We start from the raw sequence: 27,956 nt of genomic DNA, 5'->3' as shown, positions 1-27,956 counted from the left end.
TCAATTATGTAAATACGGGGAACAGACCTGTGCAAAAACAAAAACAAAAAGTCCCGGCACAGAGCCAGTTCTTTTTGACTTTTTTTTTTTTTTTAAGTTTTCTGTGTGTCCTCTGTTCCTGAACAAATGAACCATTAGCTTTGCCACTGCTTACTGCAGTGACTGTGTATTGATGTACTCTACATGACAGCTAATCAACATTAGAGCTTTAAGCTGAAGAGATATGACAGGCTTATGGAAATATGATGCATGATTTGACATGGTATCATGTGGAGAATGGTGGCTGTTTACACAGATTTTACACAGATCCTTTTATGGTGTTTTTTTTTATGTGGAAGTTATTTTTAGTGTTTATTGAAAGGATAAATGTGGCATAGTTTTTTCTTATTTGCTTTTCCCACTAGCTTTGTGACCTTGGCTCGGGGTACAAACAAATCACTTCTTCAACAGCCTCAGACTACACTTGAAATAAGACAAAACTAACTTACAAATGATTTTTCGGCAAGAAATTGGAGCTTGTTTTTAGTTAATAATTTCTTAATATTGATAAAAAAAAGTACAAGTTTCACTGGCAAATTATTTCATGTGCGATATGTGAAAAATGTCTTGTTATAAGGGAGAGAATCTACTGGTGGAGCTAGCAGTGTTTTATTAATATTAAGGGATGACTTAAAACAAGCTGAAACATTACTTGTAAGTCAGGTTTGTCTTATTTCAAGATATTTAAGAAATATAGACCAAAATACTAACTAAGATTTTGTTTTTGCGTTGTTAATTTGTAATATCAATGGAAACGACTGTGAAAGTTAATAGCTGTTGCTACTGTGATAAGAATGCTGCCGATTAGTCTCCCATTAGACACCAGTACCAGACAGAGATACTAGCTGTTATTTACAGGCTTTTGCCCCTTAACAGCAAATACTAACAGAACCAGCATAAACCAGGATGGAGATCTGAGCTGCTGCTAAAACATGCACCTTGCAGTTGGATTGTAGAGTCGGCTTAACAAGTCTGGAGGCAGAACCACACAATGGACAGCCCTGAGCATCACTCTGGAACTCCATGGTTACAGCACCAATTAAAATGTTTTTTTTTTATTTATTTCAATTTACACATGGTGATTTGGCACCTTGTACAGGAAACCAGCAAATAAATACAAAAAAGTTTTCTACATATATTACTGTTAGTCTTCTAATGAGCTGAACAGTCTGAATCTATGTAAAGGTAGATTCAGACTTTACATAGGAGGAAAAACAATTGGAGTAAACGAAAACGGTAACGTCAGCACTTTGTTCTCTGTGTTACACTTTACATTGTGGCAGCAGAAAGAATCAAAAGTTAACTCTGACTTTAGAAGAACTCATGGTGGATGCAAAGAGCAACATGGTGATCTCATTGGCTGCTCAGCTGGCGATCCATTCCAACAGCATTGTTGCTGGTCAGCCTGAGAGGGTTTTATGCAAAGAGACAAGGGGGGAAGGAAGTGGCTGGCTCGAACAAAAGACGCTAACTCGGATGAGAGAGGGGCTGATCGATAGAGCCTTGAGAGAGCTATCAATCAGAGTCCCGCTCTAGTAGATTATGCTTTTATTAGTATTGAGCTGACCACTGCTGAGAGAGAGAGACCTTAAAACACTGAGATGCTTCCCACAACAGAGGCAGGAGAAAGCAGAGGGACATTTGTGCTCACCCCCTCCGCCTCCCGCCTCCCAGCTTAATGTGGACTGATTGAAGTGTCGTTGGATCATAACATGTGCAGCTCTGCTGTTTTCACAACGAACGCCAACGACTCACGCAGAGGGGATAAAACGAGGGTGCGGAGCGCAGCACTCTGGGAAATGCAGTTCGTGACGGTGCGGCTAGTAAATTGAGAGAAGTAGATCACACAGCGGCAGAAATGCAATTCCGGTGCTGCTGGCCCTCATTCCCGACCGGCTCTCTAAGGACTAACTCATTTAGGAGCGGCAGGGGAAACTCAATAGCACCAATTGAGAGAATAATATATTGAATCTAACGGGTTGAGTGGGCAGCTTGAAGCACGGTGGAGGACTGTGGAGTTGGAGTGTTTAGTTTCGTGCTCGAGAATCGTTGCGGTGCTCAGAAACACACATATTAATATTGTAAAACATATGCAGGCGGAAACCACACAAACCTTTTTATCCATATGCAGCATGACATGGTTGTTTAAAAGTTACGCCATGCCCTCCACCCCTTTCTAAAGATGTCACCTTTTTAAGATCGTATAAAAAAAATAAATCAAGCATTTAACATAATTACATTACTGGAGGAAAAAAAGAAATCGACATAAAGAATAAGCATCAGTTTGTCTAAACAAGTTTATGTGACTTATACTTTTAAAAAAAAACATCACTGATGAGGAACTTTTAATTAGTAATCCACAACTTCCTGTTTCCCTGGGGCATAAATATGAAGCAACACACACCGCCATCACCACTCCTTGACGTATGATAGACAAGATAACATGCCATCAGTGTAAGGTGTGTTGGTAAAAGCAAATATGTTAATAAATGAAACTAAAGAGTGAGAGTTAGTTGATGTCACCAACCTAGCTTAGCTTAGCTGCTCAACTATGAGAGGTTTTGAGTGGCTAAAGCCTTTCCTCTACCTACATGCCCATTCTTTGATTTTTAAGATGTTATTAAACATTTATTTAATAGTGAATTGACAGCAAAGTGGATAATGAGAGACGGGGGAAGACAAGTCTTGCGTGGAACTCCAGAAAAGGCCGTAAAATCTCACTTTTGGAAGCGTTGGCATTAGGTGAGGCTCTGCCTGGATGTGTTTGGCTAATGAAAGCCCCGGCATCGAGCTGGAAGAGGAGAGGCGAGTTGTACCCTGGGTGGAATGCAGCAGCTTAGAGAATGTAATTACAGCATTATGGTGGAGATAGACTGGATTAGGGTTACGGCAACCGACTGAGACCAGGATAGAGGGTTCGGAAATGACCGCGGAGGAGACATTATCAGCAGTGCTTGAAAGCTTAAGGTTGAACCTTTTAACACACTGCCTCTTCTTCCTTGCCGATTACTCAAGGTCAGGTAGACGCTGACGTAGGAATGCTGCATATGATGCTGCATTTACCACAAAAAACTTCTCAGTGCAGTAAAACGTGCACAAGATATTTACACTCTTTCACTCCGATAAATAAAAATACTTGGGAGTCTTTGTGAGTCACAGTGCTCCGTCCTTGCCCTCAATCAGTGGGGTAATCCACAGAAAATGACTAGATTAAGATGGTTTAAATGCATAAAGTGAACCTGTGGGGAGAATAGATTAAAATATCACTTGAAAACAAGTCTAATTGTGGACCAAAGCTCCTTAATCAAGTTATTTTGTTGGGCTGAATTGAAAACACTTTGATACTACCAAGCAAGGTGTTTTTTTTTATTGATTCCACTCTCATTTCTATTAGATTTCACGTTTTTGTTTTATTGTTGGGGTGCTCCACTATGGTGGTTTGCCTCTAAAATACTCTTAACATGTTTTTATTTCAAGAACCAACTGCTTCAGCTAAACCAGCACGTTGCTTGAAAAGATAATTCCTTGAGAAACACCAAGCTGACAGTTGGATATTTGGTGGCAGCAGAGTTATTTTTTATATATATACATAAGTCACAGCTCATCATGCACACTGTCTCTTGTCTGCAAACATTCAAATCAGTCAACAGGATGAGCAAAACCCGAAGCTTTAGCGTGCACAAAACACACTTAATTAACCCTGAATAAACAGAGATTAAATTGCGGCGTTATTTGATCGGTCTTACACAAATTCCAGCATTTGTTTGTTCTGCGAGGCAAAAATAGGTTTGAAAATCAACTTGCACAGCTCAGACAGACAGTGTTACACAAAAGCATTCATGAACCTCGAACTTCTCCATATTGTAAGAGTTTGTGGGGTTGGAATGGCGTCAGATGATAGATATAATTGTGTGTGTGTGTGTGTGTGCGTGTGTGTGTGTGTGTACATGTATGTACTGGTGCTAGCATTTATCAAAAGAAATTGAGCACAATTTTTCTTTGAAAAAGTAAAACATGATATAATAAAAATGAGTACCAAAATGTAAATATAATCTCTTTTGTTAGAAAAAAAATCTATAAATTTTACTTATTTTGATTAAATGCATGTAACAAGATCTAGATGAACTAAGTAAAAATTATTTACTTAAAAAATGTTAGTGCAAATTGACTTAAGGATTTTTCAAAAAGTAAATCTTACTTGTTAGTTTTTTCATTGCACGTATAGCTTACAGTCTGCAATGATTTTTGAAATGTCAGACCAATAAGTATCACATATTTGTAAAAAATTAAAAAATTAGGGTACGTCTCTTACGGTTTTGCAGATTTAGACCAAATGTACCTGAACGTCTCATACTGCGCATGCACCAACATGGAAGTGGGAAGTTTTAAAAAAAAGTATAATTTTTAAACTTTTTACACTTTTCTCTGCACTGAATGGCAAGTATTGCCAAAGAAGTGCTCTTTTTTTTCTTGACCATTCTCTCTTTCCCAGATGAGATTTTCTTCATTTCATGGGTTTTTCTTCCTCCTCCTCTTCTGTGCGGTTCCAACTTGTGCAATCAGTCAGGTCCAGATGTTACTGAACTATCATCAAAAATGGGAAGAGTATTGAATTAATAGGACTGTATATAATGTAGTATAAACATCAGCTCATCTTTAAATAAATAAGTGTAAAGTTCAGTATTGGTTTCCCACCATTGTGTGTGTTGGCTAAAAAGTTCGTTTGTTACTTATGGCATATTTTTTTGTTAGGATAATACAGTAAAGGGAGTACAATTCATGTACACTACATATTTTCCTCACAGAAAGTCATGTATCTTTTTCTGCTTTTTGGTTTAATACTCTAGAATGTGAAAAGGTTAAAATATAAACACTATTGCACTTCTTCTGTTTTCTGAGATGTATGCTAAATGTCAAATGAGGGTTTTGGTTTATAATTTCCAACTTAAACAAGTAAACACCCAAACCCCGACATCTCTCCTCCACACGGTCAAAGTTCGGTGCATATTAAACATCTGCAGACAGCAGTCGAGCAAAAGTGAGAACGCAAGTTAAATAAGTCTTCATTTCAGCAATCTGAACCTTACTGAGTCTAATTTTTCCTGGGAGATGGTTTTCATTAAAAGGCTGGCTGCAGCCATGACTCTGATTGTAATTGTGTTGACCCAGCCGTGCACAGGCACCGCTCCTCTCCCGTCTCGCTCTTATCAACACGCTGTTCTGATAAGATTTTGTGCTTTCAACCACATTAAACCTCTTATTTATATTAAACAGCCAATAAGTACCCCTGACCCCGTAGCCCGGCATATTGCGCGCACATCGAGACCGCTTGGCAGCACCCTCGCTGCTCTGGGGCCTCGGCTCCAAAACCCACACGGGTCCTTCTTCTTTGTTTACTCGAAGGTCTAATTTTCCTCCATTTTACTCTCCTCTCTCCTCCAGAATGTCTGCTCTTTCTTAACTCTTCTTTGTGACGAAGCTAACAGAGTGTTGTCCCTATGTAGTACTAGTCAGGATGTTACGGATTCAAGCTTATGGTACAGAAGTGCGATAAACTAACAGGTTATAATGAATGAAAGGTTTTTTCAGTGGGTTTGATTGGGGACCGGCTTTGCAAAACTCGTCACATTTCTAGCTGGTCTGCGTCAAGCAAACCAAACCTTTTGGTTTCACCCCTCCCCTCGCCTGTGGTGGCGCTGCACCGAAAACTGCTGAAGGAAGTGACACAAAAACTTCAGAAGAAAACTTCAGCACAACTTTCTTCTTCAAAAAGATGGAAACAAAAATGGAGTAGCATCAGATTTCAGCAGATGTAGGATTTCTCTTATGTCTTAGGTAAAAGACAATGTGCTATCGTCTCGCTAGCGCCTGACTTGCATGTTTGTTTTGGTTATACTTACCCAGAATGCCCTGTGCTATAGTGCACTGCCAGCTTTTGGATTGGCCTCTGGTCCTCTTGACATTCAAACTGCATCAGAGTTCACTTCAGCTGAACTGAGATGTAAGTTTTTAGGCAGACCGTTATTTATTGCTTCTCATCACAGCTTGATTACAAAACGAACCAAACTTTCTAGCCAAACAAACTAGAGTTTGATAAAAATGGACTAAACAGGACTGGTGTGAATGCACCTTTGAACCCACCAACTCCAGGAGATTTGTCCTGAAATGAAATGGCTGATAAACTATTATCAGTTAAAGCTCAGCATTTGCTCAACAACAGTGGGGCCCAAACCAGAGCCACAAGGAGTGGCTCATGAAATAAGTGTGCGGCGGGCTCAGAGACCAGCAGTGCAGAACATCGACCACATGGCAAATGTCACTGGTCCCTTTACTCAAGCTCATTGTTAGCGACAGCTGTCTGTTGGCCTGTGGGAAATCCATGGAGCTTTATCCAGCTTGGACTCCCTGCTGGACCTGCTTCACACTGCTGAACCGGAAAATACTGAGCTAAGCTGAGATGGATACTCAGGCCTCGGTTCTGTCGTCCCTGAATATTGATGACACAACTTAAGAACCATGTGACATTTGAGGTTTTCTTTCTTTTTGTGTGAATACAGTCCATCCTCGTACACTTTGCTTATTATGTTGTTCGGTTAAAACTCTGTTTAGCATGTTGTGCAGTGCAATTTTGTAATTTAAGTTTTACAGGTTGACTTTTCACTTTTCATTTTTGTTATGACAAATTATAGCTTGGCAAAAACACTCTTGGGACAAAACTACACTGAGAAAGATGGCCTGTTTCTGTTTGAACACAAACATCTCTTAGCAGAGAAATATCATTCTAAATTAATTTACACACAATGCTTTGCAAGTTTCCACAACCTGTGACAACCATCACAGTGTGGTGCATAATTTTTTAGTGGGAGGACAGGAGCACAGATGTTTTTTTTTTTTTTGTTTTTTTTTTAACAAATGCAAATCAGAAAACCACAGCAAGCAATTCAGCAGCTGTAATTGTACTGAGATGAAATTGCGACATATATAGAGTACAAGGGGAAGTTGTTTTAATACATTTTATTCAGTGGGTTCAGAGTAAAATGGGCTGGTGTCTGGTTTGGAAACCACTTTTGTTGCATGCCACACTTTTCAGATTTTTATAATGTACCATTTATCAACTTTTTTTACACTTATGAATTATGTTCTGTTTTCTGAAAAAATAAAAATCCAATAAAATGCATTAAAACTTGTGGTGGGGACATGAAAAAGTTTGAAATGGTTAAAGGGCTGTGAAATTTTTTTCCCCCCTAGTTTGCCTATTTTTTAAATATAAGTTGGATGAATGTTGTGGTGTTGCAAGACACCTGCTAAGTCCAGTTATTAGCTACAAGATTTTAGAGTAACATGCGCTGTTGTCTGTCCCTTGATAGGACAGTTCAGGAATGTCGGAGCTTCCTGTGAATGCGCCTTTGGACGATGATGAAGATCAACTCTCCCAGTCACTCTACGAAACGATCGACTGCCCGGACAACATGCCTGCATCGCGCGCTAACATACTTGCACGCAACGGTGAGTTTTGATCTGTTGTTAAACCTAGTCATCCTCATATGTGCAGTGCCTATAAAAAATTGTCACCCCGCTTGGAGATTCTAGGGTTTTAATCGACTTTACAAATCAACCATGATTAACAAAATGGGACTTTTTTTGACCAAAAAAAAAAAAACCTAAAAAAAAAAAAACCCTTTAACATCAAAGTGAAATCTGATTTCTGCAAAACAATGGCAAGTAAATAAAAATATGTAACATAAAATAAGTGAGTTTTTTTTTTTGTTATTCTTTTGTGGCAAGAAAGTCTAATGGTATCCTATGGAAACCACTGAGTACTTTTCTTTTTAGATCGATAGAATATGTACTTGAGCAGCTAACCCCGTGAACCCGTTGCCTGACATTAATAACTGCGCTCATAAAATGCGCATTCCACCTCTTTCCTTCTGGGTCTCGCGCGACATCATCCTCAAAGCCCGATCTCTCCTCTTCACATTCCACAAAACACAATTTCGCTGTTCAGCCACCCCCTCCCCATACCCCACCCTCCAGGGATTAACGTCAGCCCCAATCCCCCCTACCTTCACTCCACTCCACTGGTTTCATTTGGGTCAATTCCAATTCTGGCCCGAATTAAATCAGCGGGCCAAGATCTTGGCTTCTTAGGTAGATTAGAATTGGCAATTCAATCCTCAAGCAGTCACCGCTGTCATCTCAACGTTGACAGAACCGTTCACATATCCACGTTCAGAGTCTGAAGGTGATTGCATCAGCGCGAGGGACGACAGAGCGTGGCAAGAGGCTATCCCCTCCTCCCTTCTCGGGAAATCAGGAGGTTCTTGAGAAATTGCTAAACAGGGTTGGTTCTCTTTTCAGATTTTAAGTCGAACATTTGCTTTAGAGAAATTTGAGTGAATTTGTAGCCATTTTTTTATGTAGTGTTGCCCTTCTGCCCTTCGCCCGCCCACTCTCCTGTTTCGTTTCCATCCACTCTCTTCCAACTCCCCTGAGAGCGATGCCACTCTGCCACTGATCATGGAAGATCAGACACTGAGTCAGAGGCATCCGACGGTTAATTAAGACTCCAGATCAATAAGGTTTGCTCCTGACACTTTACCTCCATCTGAGCCTCTCTCTCTCCCTCTCTCTCTCTCTCTCTCTCTCACATCTCCATCTTTCCTCTCCTTTGTTCTGTTACTAAAATTATCCAAGTTTTTTTTTTTTTTTCTTGCTTTACACAGCTATGTTTATTTACTCCACTGGCTTTTCAAAACGATGTTCTGATCAACTGTAACTGTGGGTTGCTATGAAAAAAAAAAGTTTTTTTTTTTTTTTTCATACCTTATTGAAGCTTCAGGGGCATCTGTCTCTGCCTGCAGAGTAGATGTCAAACGAGGCAAGTGGAAAAGTTTTGGGGATGTGGGCGGAGCAGCTGCCAATGCGGTAAGCTATCGCAGCTGAAGCTCGGCGCTCTCAGATCTCCGACGCGTCTGTCTCGTCTCGCTGCGAGAAAATGTCGGGATATTTTCCCTCCACGTCTTCAGTCTGCCTCCCGAGTTATTCCGTTATTAACCTGCGTCGAGGTTCTTTGACAGGTCTTCGTCTTTTAAACTGACACACTTCTCCTGTGTGTAGCAAATCTTGGGTTTGCATTTCTAGATTTGACACACGGGTGATATTCAGCAGCTGATATCTAATTGGTGAATTGTCCAGTTTTTATCCAGCCGATTGGTTGGAACTTCCTTGACTTTATTTTTGGAGTAATTTGAGGCGCTGTTTATTTTGCAATTCATGTGTTGTTCAGATATATGCTGCTTCTAGAGCTTTGGCAACCAATACTTCTTAACAATGTTCTGCACTATATTACTAAATATACTAAATATTCCTATTTGGCTTTTGTTGTTGTGATAGAAGAAATCAGTATCATATTTGATTCAGTTTTCAATGTTGCAAAAATATATAAGTGCCAACGGCTTTGAAAATGTCGAGTTATTAGAAGGGAATTCTACATGTAGTATGCAGTTAGATGTGTAAATGCTGTTTTTTTCCTTGAGGTACTGAATATATCTGCATATATCTACTGCATATATCCCCAAGCATGCACCCTGCGAGAGATTTCTTTCATTTGAAACGTGAAGTCTTGTAAGTCACTTTCAAACTTGCACATTGAAAACTCTTAGCTTGATTTGAGGCATCCACCTCAGAAAGTATCTAGTTGTCTGTGTATTAACATCTATTATTCCTTTAATTCTTAAAAAAGTGCTGGCACAACTGGAAAAACCAATGCTGTGTGATGCTGAAATGTTTTCATACCTGATAGTCCAGCAGACTCAGTTCGATTGGGGACCAAAATTGCGATGTTACATTTTCTGGTGTGTTTTGGTTTCACACTGCTCTGTGGAACGATCCAAACTATTGAAAAACCTGTTCACCCAGTTGCCTGTGGAGGCGCTGCAGCAAGAACTACTGAAGGAAACGGCATGGAAGCCTCTGAAGAAGACATGAGAAATCAGTATTGTATTTCCTTCTCCATAAAATGTAAACAGAAATGGAGTAGCATCAGATATTAGCAGTTAAAGGATTTTTCTTTTGTTTTTGGTTTTTGGTTAAAGACCATTTCTCAAACTACCACTAGAGTTTGTTTTGGTTGTATTTACCCAGGATGCCCTGCGCTGTAGTTTGCTTCGCTTGACATTGAACTGTGACAGTGTTCACTTTAACCAAACCGGTTCCTGGGTTTTTAGGTGGAGCAGAATTAATTTTTTGGTCCATATCAGAGTTCGATTATGTATTCTCACCTTCCCAAACAAACTGGATTTTCAATTCAAATAAACTAGAGTTTGATTAAAGAGGACTAAACAGAGCTGGTCTGAATGCACCTTTAGTCTCATCTAACCTACATTACCTTATTCCACATTTGTTGAAATGTAAGTTTTGCTGAGCTTCAAATGAAACAATGACTACTTTCCATAAAGAAAGGGCAGGAGTAGTCTCATCAACCCAGAGCCAGAAATCTGACCATCTCTTTTGTCCATTTTAACATTTTGAAGCATCATTGGTGTATTTTTCTTCTGCCTCTCTAATAAATGACATATTTTCTTGTATCAAGGTTAGTTGTTTTGTTCGTATGACATTCGCCAAAGTGTCATATTCATTCAGAGAGTGCCTGGAGGGATAGGCAGACTATCTTACTAAGTCGACCTTGGTCTTGATTTGTCCATCATGCTGATTGGTTGGTTGGGTCCTTTCTTTAGTATGTTCGTCTTTGAGGTTTTTTATGCCAGGCATAATCGGTATATGCTCTGATTTCTAACTATCATTGTAGTTTTTGAGTCAAGGGGCGTAAATACTAGAGCCCAAGCAATTTTCCTCTACCATTTCTTCTAACATTTAATGTTGGTTCATTAAATAAAATACACATTCTGATATTTGTATTTAAATTAAATATATACATTGTGACATAATGTGGACCTGCCAACTGAATTTTATTTCAAATCGTGGTTCTGTGCAACGTGCGAATATCTCAAATTGGCTCCTCGCTTTGACACGAGATGTTTGATGGTAAATGTCTGCGGGCTTTGACAGCGAGTAGCCGGCTCCCCTCTGTCTTTTTCTGGGTGTTATTTCAGACGGACTCAGACATATTGCCTGGTGCACGAGACGTGACAGTTGTGGTTAGAGGACAGATGTTGAGACGGGCTCAGCGAGGTCAGGAAACACACAGCCGCCAGGGCATGACTGACAGCTTGATGTGGAGTGTATCTAAACCTGCTAAATTACTGAATCATGAAGGTTAGACGTTGGAGTTTGAGTTGTGGCGCCGTACACACCTTGCGCGTTGCCCAGACGCAGCTGAAGACAAATACACAACCTCTGCTCGCTTGAGTCATGCAAACATTTAGTGCTTTCAGAACTTAGTGGATTTTTTATTTATTTTTTGGTCTTCAGGAAGACCAAAGATAGAGGAGTCCCCTAATCAAATCAGGTGTTTTTTTTTCTTTCCTCTTTTGCTCGGCTCCATTATGCAGCTTCTGCTTCCATAAATGAACCGAGACTCAGAGCTAAATGAAATGGAAAGGTTTTGATGCTGAAAAATTAAGACCTGGCTCTAATCATGAGTTATCGGAGTTGGCGGCAAATCAATACAGCGAAAATGTAAACTTGTTCCTGCCCAGCCGTGAGTAGTCTCTGTCCTGTAAAGTCAGCTAAAAGACGCAGCGCTCCAACATTTCACATACAGTGTTTGATTTTCTTTCTTTCTTTTTTTTTCTCTTTTTTTTTCTGAGAACAGTTCTTTTGTAATTGTGCAGCTGGGTTAAATATGGGAATCGTGATTACCATGGCAACACTATAGATATTGATTAAGTGACATTTGCTTTTAAGCTGGTACAGTGGTATCGTATTGACTGTAATAATAATTTTTCTTGAACTGTGGGAGTTGCCTCTTACGGTCTGGTGTTCCGAGTTACTGACAGCTTCAGCTTCACATGTGCTTACATTACGCATTTGTGCACCATGTGCAGTAGTGTTTGAAAAAATACTCTATTTTGTTTCAATTGTTCTTGATGCCTTCTCCTCCAATATGACCTCTGATGACGAATTGAAGAAGAATATGTCAATAAAGTCCATTTTCCCCTCAAAAGGGGAAATTACATCGAGATTTAGGGTAAAAAAAAAACCCAAACACTTCCAGCGGAAGGATATGGTAAACATAAGATTTTTATTCCAAGGTCATTTGGATCGCACACGGCTTCACTTGGGTTGTCTGTAATAGAAAAGCGTCGCTAGGTGTGGGTTTCACATGCTGGGGTGAAAATTGGGACTTGTGGGCTGAAGCGTTATGTGTTGGATCCCGAGCAGATTCACACCAAGTATCGGTGCCTTACTAACACCTAGATTTGGACCAGAGTTTTGGAACCACAGAGCTGGACTTGTTTGACTGTGAAAAAAAAAATGAAAATGTTTGTTGTAATGTGTACTGTAGAGCTTAAGGTGCAAAACCCTGCAGTCAGTGTAGCCAAAAGAAATCATAAAAAAATGGTAGGAACCAGTCAGAAATATTGTGAACTTTTTACTCCATAAAAATAACAGCTTTCTTATTCTTTCTGCTGTGAGCAATCATAATAATAATCATTGACAGGCCATGTTTTCAAGTAATTATAAATTTTTGTATTGAGGTAATAGTTTCTCATACGCATATACCAAAAATGATGCATTTCACACTTGGGTGATAAAATGATTACGGAGCAGCATCTTCATGCCTGGTTTGTACAGTTAGCTTTTTAGCCTCAACTCTTAGCCTCCCAACTTTTAGCTTTCACATTTCCAGATCTCACCCATTTCATGACACACACAAGCTGAAAACTCGAAAGGATAAAACAGCAACTTGGAGCTAAAAATTGAGTTTTCCTGTTATTTTTTTGAGCCTTACTTTCTCTCTTTTTCTCTCTTGCAGCCTAAGAGAATAGTGAGGTGTTGGAGGGAAAACAATGTGCAATTTTCTTTTAATCCACTCTTCTCATAACATGATTTCAATACCTCTGACATTAACTGTACACGCAACGCGATGAGCTCCACAGTGAGGAACGCTGCTGTGAGGACATTGTGGTAATGCTTCTATATGGTGCATTTTCTGATGGTGTGCTACAAGGATTAGTGTTGGGACCATTCCGTTTTATCTTATTTATTAGTGAGCTATCAGATTGTTGCCCATCAAATGTAACCTGACCGATGTATGGAGATGCAGATAAACAATCCACTCAAAAAACCTTGACAAGCAAGCCTCACTGGAATGAATATTCTAATTTTAATAAATATGACAGTACATTTCCATTGACATCTATTATTTTTAATGACAACGTACAGATGACTCAGACGTTTAAGTTGTTCCAGTTGCTCCAGGAGAGATTGCTCTGACCCTTCTGTCCTCTTCCATCCGGATTTATGTTTTTTTTTTTTTTTTTTTTTTTTACAATGTGTGGGCTGCTGTGTGAGGAAGCATGACCTTTCTTAACTTTGTGTCCAGAATATCTAAGGGTGATCCCCCCTGGTCCCATGAAGGAATGTGACAGTCATGAAATTGACAGTATCCCAGACCTTTACCGTTTTCAAAGCTTTACTGGAACAATCTGTCATGATTACCTGAACACTCTGTCCAAAGGGGTTTGGTTAAATAAGATGCGGTGAGTCATTTTAGAAGGTGGAGCGATAAAATCTTCACATTTTCACAGTGAAGCGATTCATAATAAAACCTGTGCTCACTTTTTCCAAGCTTGCAGTAAGTAATCACTAATTAACTCCATGCATCTTAAATATGTCTTTCTTGCAGAAGCCTTTGTCATCGAAGCCCATTTTACTAAATGTCCAGATCAATTGTGCTGATGTGGGAATGGGTCCTGTAACATGGTGGAAACCTGCCGGAAAAATGGCCCAGACGTTCCCCCCTGTGTGCATAAAGACATTGGTTTTCACCGGTGTGTACTTAGAGTGATTACCTGCTGCAGTCCATGTATGGGTTTTAAAGCCACGGCAGCAGGGATCAACTAATGATCTCTCCTCCAGTCAAATCAATAGGCCAAAGTGTCAGAGAGGGAAGGAGGACGCGAGAGAACACAGAGGAGAAATCATAAAGGAGAAGGGAGATTGTGTGGGGCTATTAGTGTGTCCTCTCACCTTACAGTTCAGTGTTCGAAGGGGCAAAGCCTGGTCAGCAGACAGACGGAGAGAGAGGAGTCAGGCGCTGGTCTGTGGGGATGAATGCAGCCAGGTGGCACTGTAGGTCTGAGAGCTCATCAGTCTGTGGATGAGGGAGGAAGAACATCACCACTTCAGTAGTACAAGAGTTCAGCACAAGTGAGGGGTGCACTTACACAGGATCTTGGAAGCAGCTTATCTTCTTTCCCCCAAATTTCAACAATTAAGATTAATTTTTTTTCACCTTTTGTCAACCACAAACATGAATGTCTTTCAGTGGGTGTTCATTTAAAGGGGCAGTATTAAGTAAAAAATACTGCCCCTCAAAAAAGCTCAAAAAAGTCAATTTTATTCCCTCATCAAAAGCAAACCTGAAGTGTTGACTTGATTCGTTCATGCATGTTTGAGAAATTCTTTCAACTCTGTGGCAACCATTCAGATGTGCAAAACACCTGGGTGGACCCAACTCTGCCTTTGAGACGAAGCTCCTCCTTGGAGCTGCAGTTTCCAACGAACCTCCGCCCTCAGAACAGCCCTCCCCCACTCAGCTCCTTCAGACTAGCCAGCAGCAATTAGCAAACACTTGGTGGAACTGCGGATCTGCTGAACTTATAGTACAGGCTTCTTCTCAGTGAAATGCTGATAAAAATGTTGTTAAAGGGTTAATAGTGGAGAACTGCTGTGATGAAAGAACCTGTTTTTTTTTTTTTTTTTTTTTTTTTACAAACACAGAGACCCAATTTCAAGGTGTTAAATTACAAAGTCAAATTTATCTTAAGTCATATTTGATATATTTATAAAGAGGGCTTTTTTATAGCAACTCAAGGTAACATAGATACTTGACTGTGCTATAAAATGGCACTTTATGCCTGGAGAATACATTATACTGCCCTTTTAATAACCAACACAAACTAGGGTATAATTGCAAAGTCAATGGAAGACATTCATTAACTGGTTTTAATTTTTATTACAAATCAAAATCTGAACAGTGAGCCATGTATCTGCATTTAGCCCCTTATACCTCTGACTGAAAACTGAAAAACACCACAGTCCACACCAACTAGAGTTCAGCTCTGCCTTGTTTTATCTTGGAATACATCCTGCAGTTTTGTGACGTTCTCCGAAAGAGAACATTAGTATAAACAGCATGAAATAATAAAGCACCTATGATCTGATTGTCCACTTCCGAACTAATGCACTACAAACGTTGGTTTGCGATAAAGTTCAAAGGGTGCAAATATTTTTTGACAACGACATAAAAAGTAAAACCTACTGTATCTCTGATTATTAGGTAGTTTATTGATTTTTTTTTTAAACTAGTTTTCTCTGAGGCACAATCCCAATGAAATTCTGTGTTCCAACACTGTAATTAATGATCACCATAATCGAATTGACTTTAATGTGTTTCAGCTGTTAACTGTAATTCTGTTAAGCTCTAACATTTCGGCTTACTTATTACATTACTGCTACTTGGCACACGGCGACCAACAACTTCTGCTCCGTGTTTTTTTAGCAGGACGCTAACTGGAATAAGGGGACCGGCGGCGTTTATCTGCCTCGGGACGAGGTGGCTCATAAGTGGCCATTTCTAATAACAGTGAGAGCATCAGGTCGCAGCGACACGGTCATGTTACCGGGGAACTCTCCTGCCACACAGAGCCTCCTGTGCAGAAACACTGAATAATCCACTTTGTGAGAGGACTGGTTTTCTGTGGACTATTTATCATAATTGGTCATATTTATTCCCATGTGAACTCATTTTAAAATTGTGCTGATTATTCCCAATAGCTTCATAATATTCATGTTTTTTTTTCTCCTCTGTTTTTTCCACAAACAAAAAAGAAAAAAAATTGCATAAAAGGTTCTTGTGTAGTTTCTTTTTTTTTTTTTTTTCAGGATTGTTGAGGTCATAAAAAGCTAAATAACAGCATTTTTCTGATTTTTCAGCCAAGATATGAGTTCTGGGGTCGGGTAGAAAACAATAATTGCATTCACAGCGCTCAGGTTTTTGAGGTTATTTTTGCTCTGGTGCTTTTAGATAAGGAACAGCTTTGAATAAAAAAAACAAAAAACTAAAACTAAAACAACCCCACAATAATCACGAGTCAACTTTTATGAAGTTGAGTCTTTTATGAAGTTTATGAACAGCTGGTACAACATTCCATGCACATTAGATAAATCAGAATGTCCTCTATTAAGTCATTATACCAATAAGAAAAGTTAGAAAAGAACATTTTCCCATAACAAAGAGCTGCAAATGTACATCTGGATGGCTGATGGATGCGAAAACCTCTAGATCGGATCTGCTGTTCTCACCGCTGAGGCTGTGAGCAGCTGGTAAAAGTCAGCTGTGGTAAAACTACCTACTCGGTGGCTTGATTTGAACCACAGTGCTGCTTCCTGTTCAGCCCAGGTTTTTATGAACTCAAGAGCCCGTCCCCACAGATCTCTGTGCCGTTTGGATTGTTCGACCTTTGCCTGCCTTGCTTTGTTTCCCCCGGTTACACAGTCACGTTGGCATCAAGTGCAACGAGGATAAGGAGCGTCGGTTTTGCGGGTTGGCTGCTTTGGCTCATTATGCTGACAACTGCAGAACACAAAGTGCTCCGGTTTCTCTAATTATTTTCACCTTTCCGAGCATCACCGCTGGCCCGGCTGTGGCTTTCCAATAGCCGCTTAACACGTGTGTGCATGTGTGCAAAAGTGAACGAGTTTAACAATGTTTCATCTGCACTTTGGCGTCTTGTGTCAAGAGTTCCTGGCTGGGAATTTTTATGAAGCTCCCAGCTTCCAATTAAAGCTGTCCTTTGCTAAGTGCCAGGCCGTCATGAAAGAATACGAGGTGATTATTTGTAATGTATTGTCCTGAAGAAGACATTGTGTGAACACAAGCGAATGCTACATTCTTGGGCGTGTAAGTGACAACACAAAAACATACAACCTTTTGTATGACGGCACAAACCGCTGCATTACTCCAGGTTGGACCCATGACATTTTCAGTGCAATAATGAGACACCTAAACTTAGCAACGAGGGACGTACTGACCAAATTATTTTTTTGTCCCTCTTACATATCTGAATTATTTAAAAGGAGGCATTCACCATTTGTTTCTTATTTTAGTTCAGTACCATGCAGCTAAATTTGTCAGCAGCTTCTTCAAGCAGCTCTGTTACAGTCGCTGGATAAATGAGTTACAATTTTTCCTTTGGGGTTAGTTATTTAATATTTGAAATGTAACTGAATTGAACATGCTTAAATATTTGATGCTTTAACTTGTAGTGAATTAAATGCAATCAATAACCTGGGGCATATGTTAGCATTACGATTGTTTTCCATTTCATTTCCTTACATTGTAGAGAAAGCCATTTCGGTTTTTCTTCAGATATTTTATTCCAACAGGAGTTCCCACAGGACAGCCATGTTTCCTAACATAATCTGACTCAACATGCAGTTAAACCTAAAATTCATTTCATTTCATTTTTTTATTTATTTTTTTGTTGTCTGATTGGAAATGACACAGGTATCTCTCGAAAGATAACTCAATGTGAAATGAGTACAGATAAAAACTATATTTTTCCTGTCATCATTAAATAGTAAAAGTGATCTACTTTACACCTTTATAACATTGCAACAATCCAACATTGCAACAACCCTTCCTGCAATTGCTGACCAACTTTCCCCTGGTTTTGGTAATGAACTCCAAAACATTTGAAGTTTATTTAAATTATTAAACCTTATTAGAATTCAAGTTGGCTGTATAAATGTTCTGGGTGACTCCAGAACATTTATGTTGCATCCAGTCAGGATAAACATGTTAATGAAGATATTATTTTAAACATAAATCTGCCAGAGCTATTCATAATTTTGGATTCAGTCATATTGCTTCAATCTTCAAAAATGCTGCCTTTTGCTCCTCTTGTTAATGCACTAGGATGTTTGCTCTCTGTTTTGAACAAGGCTGGAACTTCAGTTCAGTTCATTAATTTTGATGAATGAGATGCAAAATTGTAACTGAAGTATTTACAATTCCAGTCAAATTAAGTGACTGTAAAGAGCGACGCAGAGAGAAGCTGAAGATTTCTAAATATGGAACTAAGTGACAAAAATTCCATCCTATAAAACAGAGACATTTCACTTTTCCCCCAATATATCTGCATGACTTGCAGCACAAACTGTAAGGCTGCTGGCTTAATGATTGTTAGAGATGTTGTTGCATGTAAGTCCAGTTGGACCTGGATGGTTGGATGAACCACACAAGTTGTCAAGATACCATACCTGTCATTCGCTGCACTTCATGAAGCAAACATCAACAAAACAATATTGTAGTAAATTTTGTGTTTAATACTTGGCTACTTCTTCCAGAACTGATTCTCACATTAGTAGAGGAACTGCAGACTTTAGTAACGTCTCTGATAATTAGCCATTAATTATCAACAGATTCCCAACCAGAGTTTTAACTCTTCATTGGCACAGCATAAGTGAGAAATTTAGCCTTGTCGTAGCGACTTGAATTAATGATATCACTTCTTTTTTCACTTAGAATAATGCAATTAATGTAACTTCTGTCTTCTGTTTTCCATGTTTACACAAGACTCTGGGTAAATAACAGTCTTGAGTGTCAAAGTCTTTTTCTTTGTCGTAGACCATGCATCTAAGATACATTGATCATCAGAGCCCTCATATCTGTGACAAATGACTCTAGTTACTCCACGATTTATACATTTATTTATTTTTTTATTTACATACGGTGTACGAGACGTTTGTTTTCCGTCCATGGTTTTCTCCTCCTCTTTGTTTTGCTTGAGCGAGTCCTTATACTCAGCTATACATTTCACTGCTGTGCTGATTGCTGCTCAGACTTTCCTCCGCCGTGTTCATTCATCATGTGCATGTCTTGCCCCCACCACCGTCAAATTAAGAACTCTCTCGTTGGAATCACGCCAGGGTAAATATTGTTGTCTGCTGTTAGTGATTAAGCACAATTGTTCCTAAGCTATTAGGTTTGGGAAAATGGCTCTGTTTCATAATGGAAACATAAGCAAAGGCCACAGGAAGTTCTGAAAAGCCTTCCCTTTAATGGCGAGCAGGTGATCTGGTAATGGGTCTTGACTTTGGGCTGATGCGTGTGTCATAGCCTGAGTGAATCGTCCGACTGAGCGTTGTAATTCCACTTCTCATGCAGCCGAGCGGCTCCTCCGCTGCCCTTGGTGCCGAGTGCCAGAACATTCCCCATTGACTTTGATTCCTGAGGAGCAGCAAAGGAGCAATTGTGGATGTCCTCAGCAGGGAGGGTCGGGAGGGACAGAATACAGATCAGGGAGGCTCTCCTCGGCGTTCGTCCTTGAAAATGGCTACTTGTGTCAAAAAAGTTTAGTCTGTAGTAATAGTAGACTTGATTCTGGATGGCAGGTCTTTTAAGCTCCCTTTATATCTCATAATGTCCTTTTTGTGGTTGTCAGTTGCTAGCTGCTATTTGGCAGGTGTACTTGATTACAGTCAGAATGTGTTTGTCTTTGTATCGGTCAGCTCATTCACAGGGTTATGAGACAGAGACGGATGAAAAACAACCCAGATCCTTTGTATTCCTCAGATACCCAAGAGTAATTTATTACCAGTTTCCAGTCTTTGTCGTTGGGAAAACTTTGACCTGTCAGGATCAATTTTAGCTAATTCTGATTTGATTTGAAGAACTAAAATGACTACATGAAAATGACATTCTTTTTTTTTTGTCTCGTTTTTCTGCTGTAAGTAGTCATTAATAATTTATAGAGGTGACATCATGTCGCTGTGGTACAATGGTCATTTCAGAAGTATGCATCTGAAATTAGCCTAGTTAGCACAGGTGGCATTGCAAAGAAAATGTTCTGCATGTATATTTCAATGGCATGAAAAAAAATCACTTTTTATAAGGAATGAATCCGGCTCTAGTGGCTAAGTCTTTACAGCAGCAACACCAAGAAGAGTTTTTGCTTGCATGTTATTTGTGTGTTGTTGTTTCAATATGGTGTTTAGTGGTCAGAAAAAAAACTGAATTTTTTAGCTTCCGACCCGTTTCTCTGTGTGTCTTTGCTTTTCTTGAGAATCAAAATTATTTTCTGATAAACAATCTGCCTTTTTTTAGAACAATGTTCCAGTTTCCTGTGTGCTTCGCATTGCCAGCGTTCCCCTGATTAGCACTCGTTTTAACCTTTTTTACACCAGCGTCCTTGAAACGGTCTTATAGGAAATGTTCATTGTGCAGTCACACGGTGTTGCTGTCCTTGTCTGAAGTTATCTGTTGGCTGGATGCTTTATCTTAGCAATTTGTGAAGCAAGATATTATTATGTTTATCACACCGCGTCTTTGAAGGAAGCGGAGTCTGAAGTTGCTTCAGTATGATCACATATTTGTCAGATATTGTGCTATCAGGCCTCCCTGACTGTATGGAATTGAATATTGATGGAGTTTTTAAAGTTTGAAAGTCATACTTTTGAAGAAACTTATGCAAATGCTTCCCGCTTCCATTTCTTTTGCAGGCCTCTACCAGCTCTCTCCAACTGTGAACATGCCACAAGACGACACAGTGATGATCGAGGACGATAGGCCGCCCCTGCTTCCTGCCCACCTGTCTGACCAGTCGTCCTCCAGTTCCCACGACGACATGGGCTTTGTGGGAGAAAACCCAGTTGTCTGGATACGTGAGGTGCCCAGTCATAATGAATGGTAGGTTGCGAGTTGTTCTTTAGAACTAGTTAAATTTTTCATGTATCGTTGAACTCTAGGTAACCCTTGGCGAAGGGAAGCAGGATGCTGGTTGTTTTAAGATTTTTAACTAAAAAGAATAGTTGCTGTGAAGTATTGCCTATTCATATCTCTAAACCTCATTATATTTTGCCAAATGTTAAGCAAAGTATGGTGGTAAGGGTCGCTGTGGTGGCGCATGGGTTAAGCACAACCCACATATGGAGGCCCTAATTCTCGACGCGGCTGTCACAGGTACGATTCCCGGCCTTGGCGACCCTTGCCGCATGTCTTCCTCCTTCTCCCATTACTTCCTTTCCTGTCAATTCACTATCAAATATAAAGGCCACTAGAGCCAATAAAAAACCTTAAAAATAAATTATGGCAGACCATGAGGCTAAGGTCAACCCAATTAAATAAGATAACCATTTCACCACATGAGTGGTATCCAAACTTTTTGTCCTGATTGTTAAAACTGGCAAATTTAAATTACTGGCCGTCCATAAAACTCATTAAATTAAAAATGCTAAAAATTAGTTTTTTTAATCTTGTAGTTTTTCTACTTGCTCAACAAAAAACAAACTTTTTAATGACACTTAAACAGGACTTTAGACTTACTAAGAGGAAAAAATGTCAACATTTTTTGGGGGTTATCAATTGTTGGCCAAAACCTACTATTCCAGACCTGTGGTCAGGGGCTGAACAGAATCACTGTATGGGCCACACATGGCCCCAGGGCCACACTTTGGACACCCGTGCATGACGTTGCACATACAATATAAAGTTGAAAACTATAGTACTATGTAAACTATGGCATTATCGCTTATACTGAGTAGTTAATAAATAGAGTGCATGTGAGTTGTTAGCCAGTGGAGATGATCTGTGACATAAAATCTAAACTAAATAATTTGAAGTTAGTCGTTGTAACATGTCAAAATGTGAACAGTGTCGCACTGGACGACAAGGCTCAGTGTAATTTATGGTCTGAATTGAAGCAGGTCATCCAAACGACTCCTTAGCAACCAAAAAAAGAAACATACAGGATTGTGATTTTATGTTGCATGAAGGTTATATCTGAGCACAAATGTCTACACGGCTTTTAGTATAAACTTGTGTAACAGTGTGTTGGTGTGTGCGCTGTGTTAAATAATTGATTAGCAGTAGAAGTCAAACTGTGAGTAAAAAGACTCTCTGGGACTCAAAGTTCCTCCACCTCCTCAACTCCAACCACCCATGGGATTTTAGTGCCCGACTCAGTGTGCAGACCACTGGCCCGGCTGCAGCACCTCGTAATAAAATGAAGCCAAGGCTCATCAACCTTGTCAGAACACAAAGTCTCTGTTGGGAATGGACCGCTTAAGCTGAGGAACCCTTTTTGCACCAGGGTTGTTAAAAAAAAAAAAAAGGCAGACATTTTAGCAGTTCAGCAGCGCTAAGGTAGCACAGGCATTCACCTTAATGCTTTAATATATTTTTTGTTGTTTTTTTAAGCTGTGTACCTGTTTTTTTGTTGTTGTTTTTTTTTGCGTGACAATCTTAGACTTTACACCAGAGATAGACTTGCTGAGTCAATTTTTTTTTCCCCACAATTCAAAGTTTTCCTCTCCCTAAAGTCTCCCCCATCTCCCCCTCTGTTCCTCTCTTCCTCTGACTCATTTATTATGGATGAGTGGATTTGCTCAGCATGCCTGCTGTTCATGATGTCAGAGGTTTGTCATAGTGGATTAGGTCTACAGCATATGTCTGAAATGCACTCAGACTTCCTCACGCCCCGGCTACACACACATGCACACGCACTCAGACCTGTGCTGCCCACACACAACCACGGTGTGTTGACGCGCACGGGGCTGGAGTTTTACCACATACCGGAGCCTGGGGTTATTCTGAATAATTCATGTTTTGAAGTCACAGACACACATCAGGCACACATTGGCTTTTACTCACCAGCTAACAGCTGGCTACAAACAGTGAGAGTGCATCGTCTTTCTGACTTACTTATACCGTTTCTCATTTTCCTTCCAACATCCCATTGCAAAAAAAAAAAAAAAAAAAAACACCAAGGGGGAGGTGGAGAAGAAGGGGGGCTGTGGGTCAGCCAGACTCCAGTGTACTGGAACTGTTGCTTTTTAATTAAGCTCTTGCTATAGTTGAAGTCAAGGGTCTGTGTAGATTGAATATGTATTGTGCAGAGCTGGGAGAGTCTCACCTTTGCCCTCTATTATTATCCAGCCGTCTGTCCTCATGGGAGAACCTGGCCGAGGCCACAGCTATGAACATGCTGTGCATACGCAAGAGTGGCTGGACGGCTTGTTAAATCAGCGTGTTTTTAGACTCTCCCTCTTGTCCTCCTTACTGTCCCTACAATTGGACAAATTAGTGTTTTCCGTCTCCTACCTCTAATTCCTTTTGTTCCACCAGATTCCAGACACAACGCCTTGGAAAACGTATACACACCCAACGAGGGTCAGACAACCACAAACCTAAACGTATTTAATTGGGATTTCATGGTAGACCAACTCTAAGCAGTGCCTGATTGTAAAGGCGAGGAAGAATGATGCATGATTTCACAGTCTATTACAAATAAAAAAACTAGAAAAGCGTGGTGTACGTTTGTATTCAGCCACCATTATCTCTAAAAAATATACAGCTTCGGTACAGTAGAGTCCTGTAAATACTTAAGAACTTCAATAAAAACATTAAAGCTGGCTATGTTAACAGTTAAAACATCAAATATACCTTAACGTCGTGTTTTGATCTCTGTTTTACTTCAATTGTCTTTTCTCCAGACTTCTCTTTGGTCCATCCTCATCATCGGTTATTAGCCTATGACAAAACCTCTGTGACGGGACGGACTTACAGAAAACAAACTATATTTTCTCAATGTCCTTCGTTAATCCCATCTAGCCTATCCCATAAAGCGCTGCTGAATGAGTCGGTTTTATAGGAAACGAATAAAGTAGGAATGCGAATTTTTAACAGTTCTTTTCGTGTAATAAATGTTAGGAGCGGTGTGTTTCTCTTCAAACCAACTTTAAAAGTCAAAGAGTCTCGATGCTTTAGTCTAAAAGTCTGATCTTGGTTGCAGAGGGCCGTAGAGGAGTTTGTGAAGCTGACAGAGAGCAGGATGGTGATGGAATCCAGCATGTGCTGTCTCCTGGGTTTCAGTGGATAAATAAAGGCTTTAAATTATTACTTTGCATATCAGCACTAAAGGTTGCTCAACACCAGGTCCCGACCCTCCACATTAATTTCTTCTGCTGCGTCTCCCTCCTCCTCATCCTCCTCATCCTCCTCCAGGAGCTTTAATGGAAAGCCAAACAGGAAGAACCATGTCAAAGTGATATTAAGCAAGACACATACAACACACCGGTAGATATAGTGTCCAAATAATATGAATAAACAAAGAGATAAAAGGATTTGCTAATTGGAGCTGGACGCCATTTCATATTTATGGCAGATTTAGTCGAGTAAAGCATGAAAAAAATAAATGCCTCTTCTCTCCACCTGGTTTTTGTCTCAGGAGTTGATGGAGTGCAGTTGTGCTTTCATAAGGGCGTGTGTGTTTTCCCCCTGCTCTCAGACCCGTACTGTCTAAATATCCTAAATCCTAAACCAAGATCTAGGAAAAACATTTCAGTTGAGGGTACTCAAAGGGTCAGTCCTGTCAGGTGTGCAGCGAACCGCAGTAAATCTACGGCCTGAAGTGTTATTTTCGGCGTCTCGGCTCCATCGCACGTTCACGTGTAAACATGTTCCTTTCACAAAAGTCGCCGCATTATATGTGATCTTTACTGAAACGCTACCTACTTTGTCTTTAAGGAATAATAAAAAAGTTACTTTTCAGCTTTTCTGTGACAATATATGTGTGAGTGTGTGCTTAGGAGAAGTTTTGCTGCAGCATCCTGGCTTTGATTGAGGGGGGAATGAAAGCGTCTCTCTTCTCAGAAATTCAAACTCTCTCTTTCGTCTCTCTTTCGTCTGTGAACTCACGGTGATCTTTGTTCTTTTCTTAAGTCTTAAATGTTAGTTTGCAACACAAACTAACATTTTAATTGCTCAAGCTGCAGTTTTCGTCACCTTTGGATTTCCCCCTTTTTTAAAACTACAAACTTCACTGTAGTTAAGATTTTAGTTGATATGTTATTACAAAGTAGCAAATAATTATGAAGTGGAATAAACAGAATACATGTTTTTTTATGTCTTTTATGACCAAAACCTGATTAGTGTAGCATGGATTTGAAATTTTCCCTCCAAAATCAATGCTTTGTTGAATATTTAGGAGCAGTCAAAGTCATCTAGAGGTTTTCACCCACAAAAAGAAATATTTGACCATCATGCTTTCTAAAAGAACATTTTGTATGTGGAGTATCCATTCTTGTCATTTTCACGTCTTACTACAGATTCTTGACTGGATTCAGGTCAGGACTTTAAATAGAAACCTCTAAAACTGCAGGTATTTTTGCTGTAATCTGTAGTGCAAATATCAAGACAAGACTAACTTACAAATATATTTTCAGCAAGGCATTGGAGGTTGTTTTATAGCAATAATTTCTTAATGTTGAATTTTAAAAAGTGGTATATCCATAGGCAGATTATTTCACTTATACCATGGGGAAAATGTATCGTTATGGAAGTAATCTGCTAGTGGAACTATAACTTTTTACTAAATATTCCATGAATTACTGACTTTAAAAAAGCTCCCATGTCTTGTTGAAATGTTAGTTGAAAGTTACTTTTGCCTTTTTTCAAGTGTGCTAAGATATTTACACAAAAAAAGAGACCAAAAATACGCTGTAAGATTTTGACAGGCTTTCACCATGCAGGCAGTGAAAGCCTGTCTTGTTTCATTATTTGTGTGTACTGATTTATATCGATTGGCAAATATATTCAGGCTTCGGACCTTACTGAAACCCGAATATAAGCAAATTGTCTAAAAAAAAAAACGGCAAGAGATTATCATAAAATCCTTAGAAAAATAATATGAAACAATAGAAAACAAGCAGGAGCTCTGCAGCAGCGGTTAGTGCGGTCTGGACCTTCCTCCTGGACGCGGCTGACGCGGGTGTCAGCTCCTATTAAGTTAAGAGAGCGGCGAATCGGACAACCAGAGAGACGGTGTGAGAGAGAGAAGGAGAGTGAACTAGACTGTGTCCTCCTCGGTCTCTGTGAGATGTCACAGGTGGAGACATCATTTCGCAGGCAGCCCTGACACAGGCTGTCAACCAGCCAGAATGGAAAAGGATTCCAGTCAAACATACAGGCAGACATTTTTTTTTTTCTCACACCCACAAACACACAGACGTGCGCAGTCTCGCGAGTGTTTAGATACACATTGGCTGGTAAACAATTTCACAAATTAACATATAAAGTGGAAAAAAGGTCCACACAGACCCGAGCAAACAAACTTTGCAGGCAGACTGCCTACTTGGGTTGACTCCCTAATAGTCTCTATAATCAGCAGGGTAACTAAGATCCCCCAGTGCTCCATTAAGCTCATGCTTTTCTCATCAAGTTATCAACATAATGACATGGAAATGCAAAAAAGGCCCATTGTGCGCACACGCAGACACACACACACACACACGTACACGCCATTTGGCTAATCTGAAAAGTTCACGTAGGTTGGGCGTGACTGTATTTGTCAGGTAACACACATCCATTTTTTTTATTCTAGAAATGCCACAAGTGCCCTGTAGCTGTGTGCATACTGAGTATGTTTCACTGGGATGCCACTGCTAAAACATGTCATGAATGTTCTCATTCCTTCAGTCCCCCTCCCTGTGTTTATCTCCAGCTCGCTGCACAATGCTCAGGGTGTGGCGGCGACATGTGGCACACTGTGCCTCTTTGATTGTGCTGCAGCTGAATCTCAATATTTGTGATAATGCAACCTGTTTCGCTAAGGATTTTAGTGGCAAGTGATTTCTGGCAACGCTGGTTTCTCTTTAGGCACTGCAGCATAAGAAAATGTGAAATTAGATTTGCAGCATTTCAGACATTCAAAACAAGAGACATGAGATATAAATAGTAAGGAGTGTCTAGTGTTAGTTAATAGTTGTTTTTTTTGTTTGGTTTTTTTACAGCTGTTATCAAAGCTAGCATTACAAAAACGGTTGGTTTGGTGTGTGTCCTCTGCAAACCTTTGACAGAGGTTGGAATCTTAATAGGATAGAGCAACTTTTCTGTACTCATTCTATCCTTTCTGTTGTCAACTTAAGTCTTTCTCTTGCTTTCTTGTAACTTGGATGACATGCAGACATCTCTAATCCCCATTTAATGTCTGTGCTCCTTCATACGTTCAGGGTAGCAAATAGGTCTGGGTTTCTGCTTACGCTCGTCTCCGGGAGTCATTTCAGGGGGTCTTTAGTCCTTTTTCGGGCCACAAAAGCTGTTTCCATTACACATGTGTACAACACGTTGTCAATATTCCTTCTAATGTTGACAAAACACAATTTCACAACTATGGCGATTCTGTTAAATAAGAAGAGCAATTAAAATCATACATGGATGAGTTTGTTTACACAGTCATTAAAAACCATCATTCTTCTATCACTTCCTGTCACCATCTTTTTTTGTGATTTACTAAAGTGTTTTTTTTAAGTTGGCATTTTTTCCATTCAACAAATTTATTTTCAAAATTTCAAATTGCACAATGATATAATCCATGGAAGCACCGATCAAAACAAATGCATGTATTTATGCACCCACTGAAATCTAAGGATGATTTAGAAAGACCCATTAACATAATGCACATGTTTTTAGCCACAGTACCAGGAGAAAATCCACTTATCCACCCAGAAAAACTAAAAACGCATCTACAAAATATTCATAGAAAAGTCTTCTTCCTTTAGTAACGACTTCTACACAAAAGAATGTTGTCATCAGCATAACTTGGTAAGATTGTGGTATGTAGCATTCGCTGCTAAGAACATCTATTATTTTTCACCATTATTTCTCACCGGTCGGTCCGACTTCAGTGCTAGTCAGTTTGAAAACTATGTGAAATAGGTCACCGTTTCCT

At 39.7% G+C, this 27,956-nt stretch overlaps 1 protein-coding gene across 2 annotated transcripts in view; it reads left to right on the top strand.

Annotated features, from left to right (window-relative positions):
- Window positions 1–27,956, top strand: part of LOC103482325 (partitioning defective 3 homolog) — a 388,210-nt gene that overhangs the window by 201,683 nt on the left and 158,571 nt on the right. For both annotated transcript variants that reach the window (XM_081602034.1, XM_008438421.3), the window contains 2 exons: window positions 7,407–7,545; window positions 20,731–20,917. In XM_081602034.1, coding sequence (XP_081458160.1) covers window positions 7,407–7,545; window positions 20,731–20,917 — 326 coding nt within the window. The remainder of the gene's footprint in view (window positions 1–7,406; window positions 7,546–20,730; window positions 20,918–27,956) is intronic.

The sequence above is a fragment of the Poecilia reticulata genome, chromosome 20 (genome assembly GCF_904066995.2).
Source record: "Poecilia reticulata chromosome 20, P_reticulata-male-v2, whole genome shotgun sequence".
Taxonomy (NCBI): domain Eukaryota; kingdom Metazoa; phylum Chordata; class Actinopteri; order Cyprinodontiformes; family Poeciliidae; genus Poecilia; species Poecilia reticulata.
Note: the sequence above shows the minus strand (reverse complement) of the source record. Positions and strands in the feature narration are given on the sequence as shown.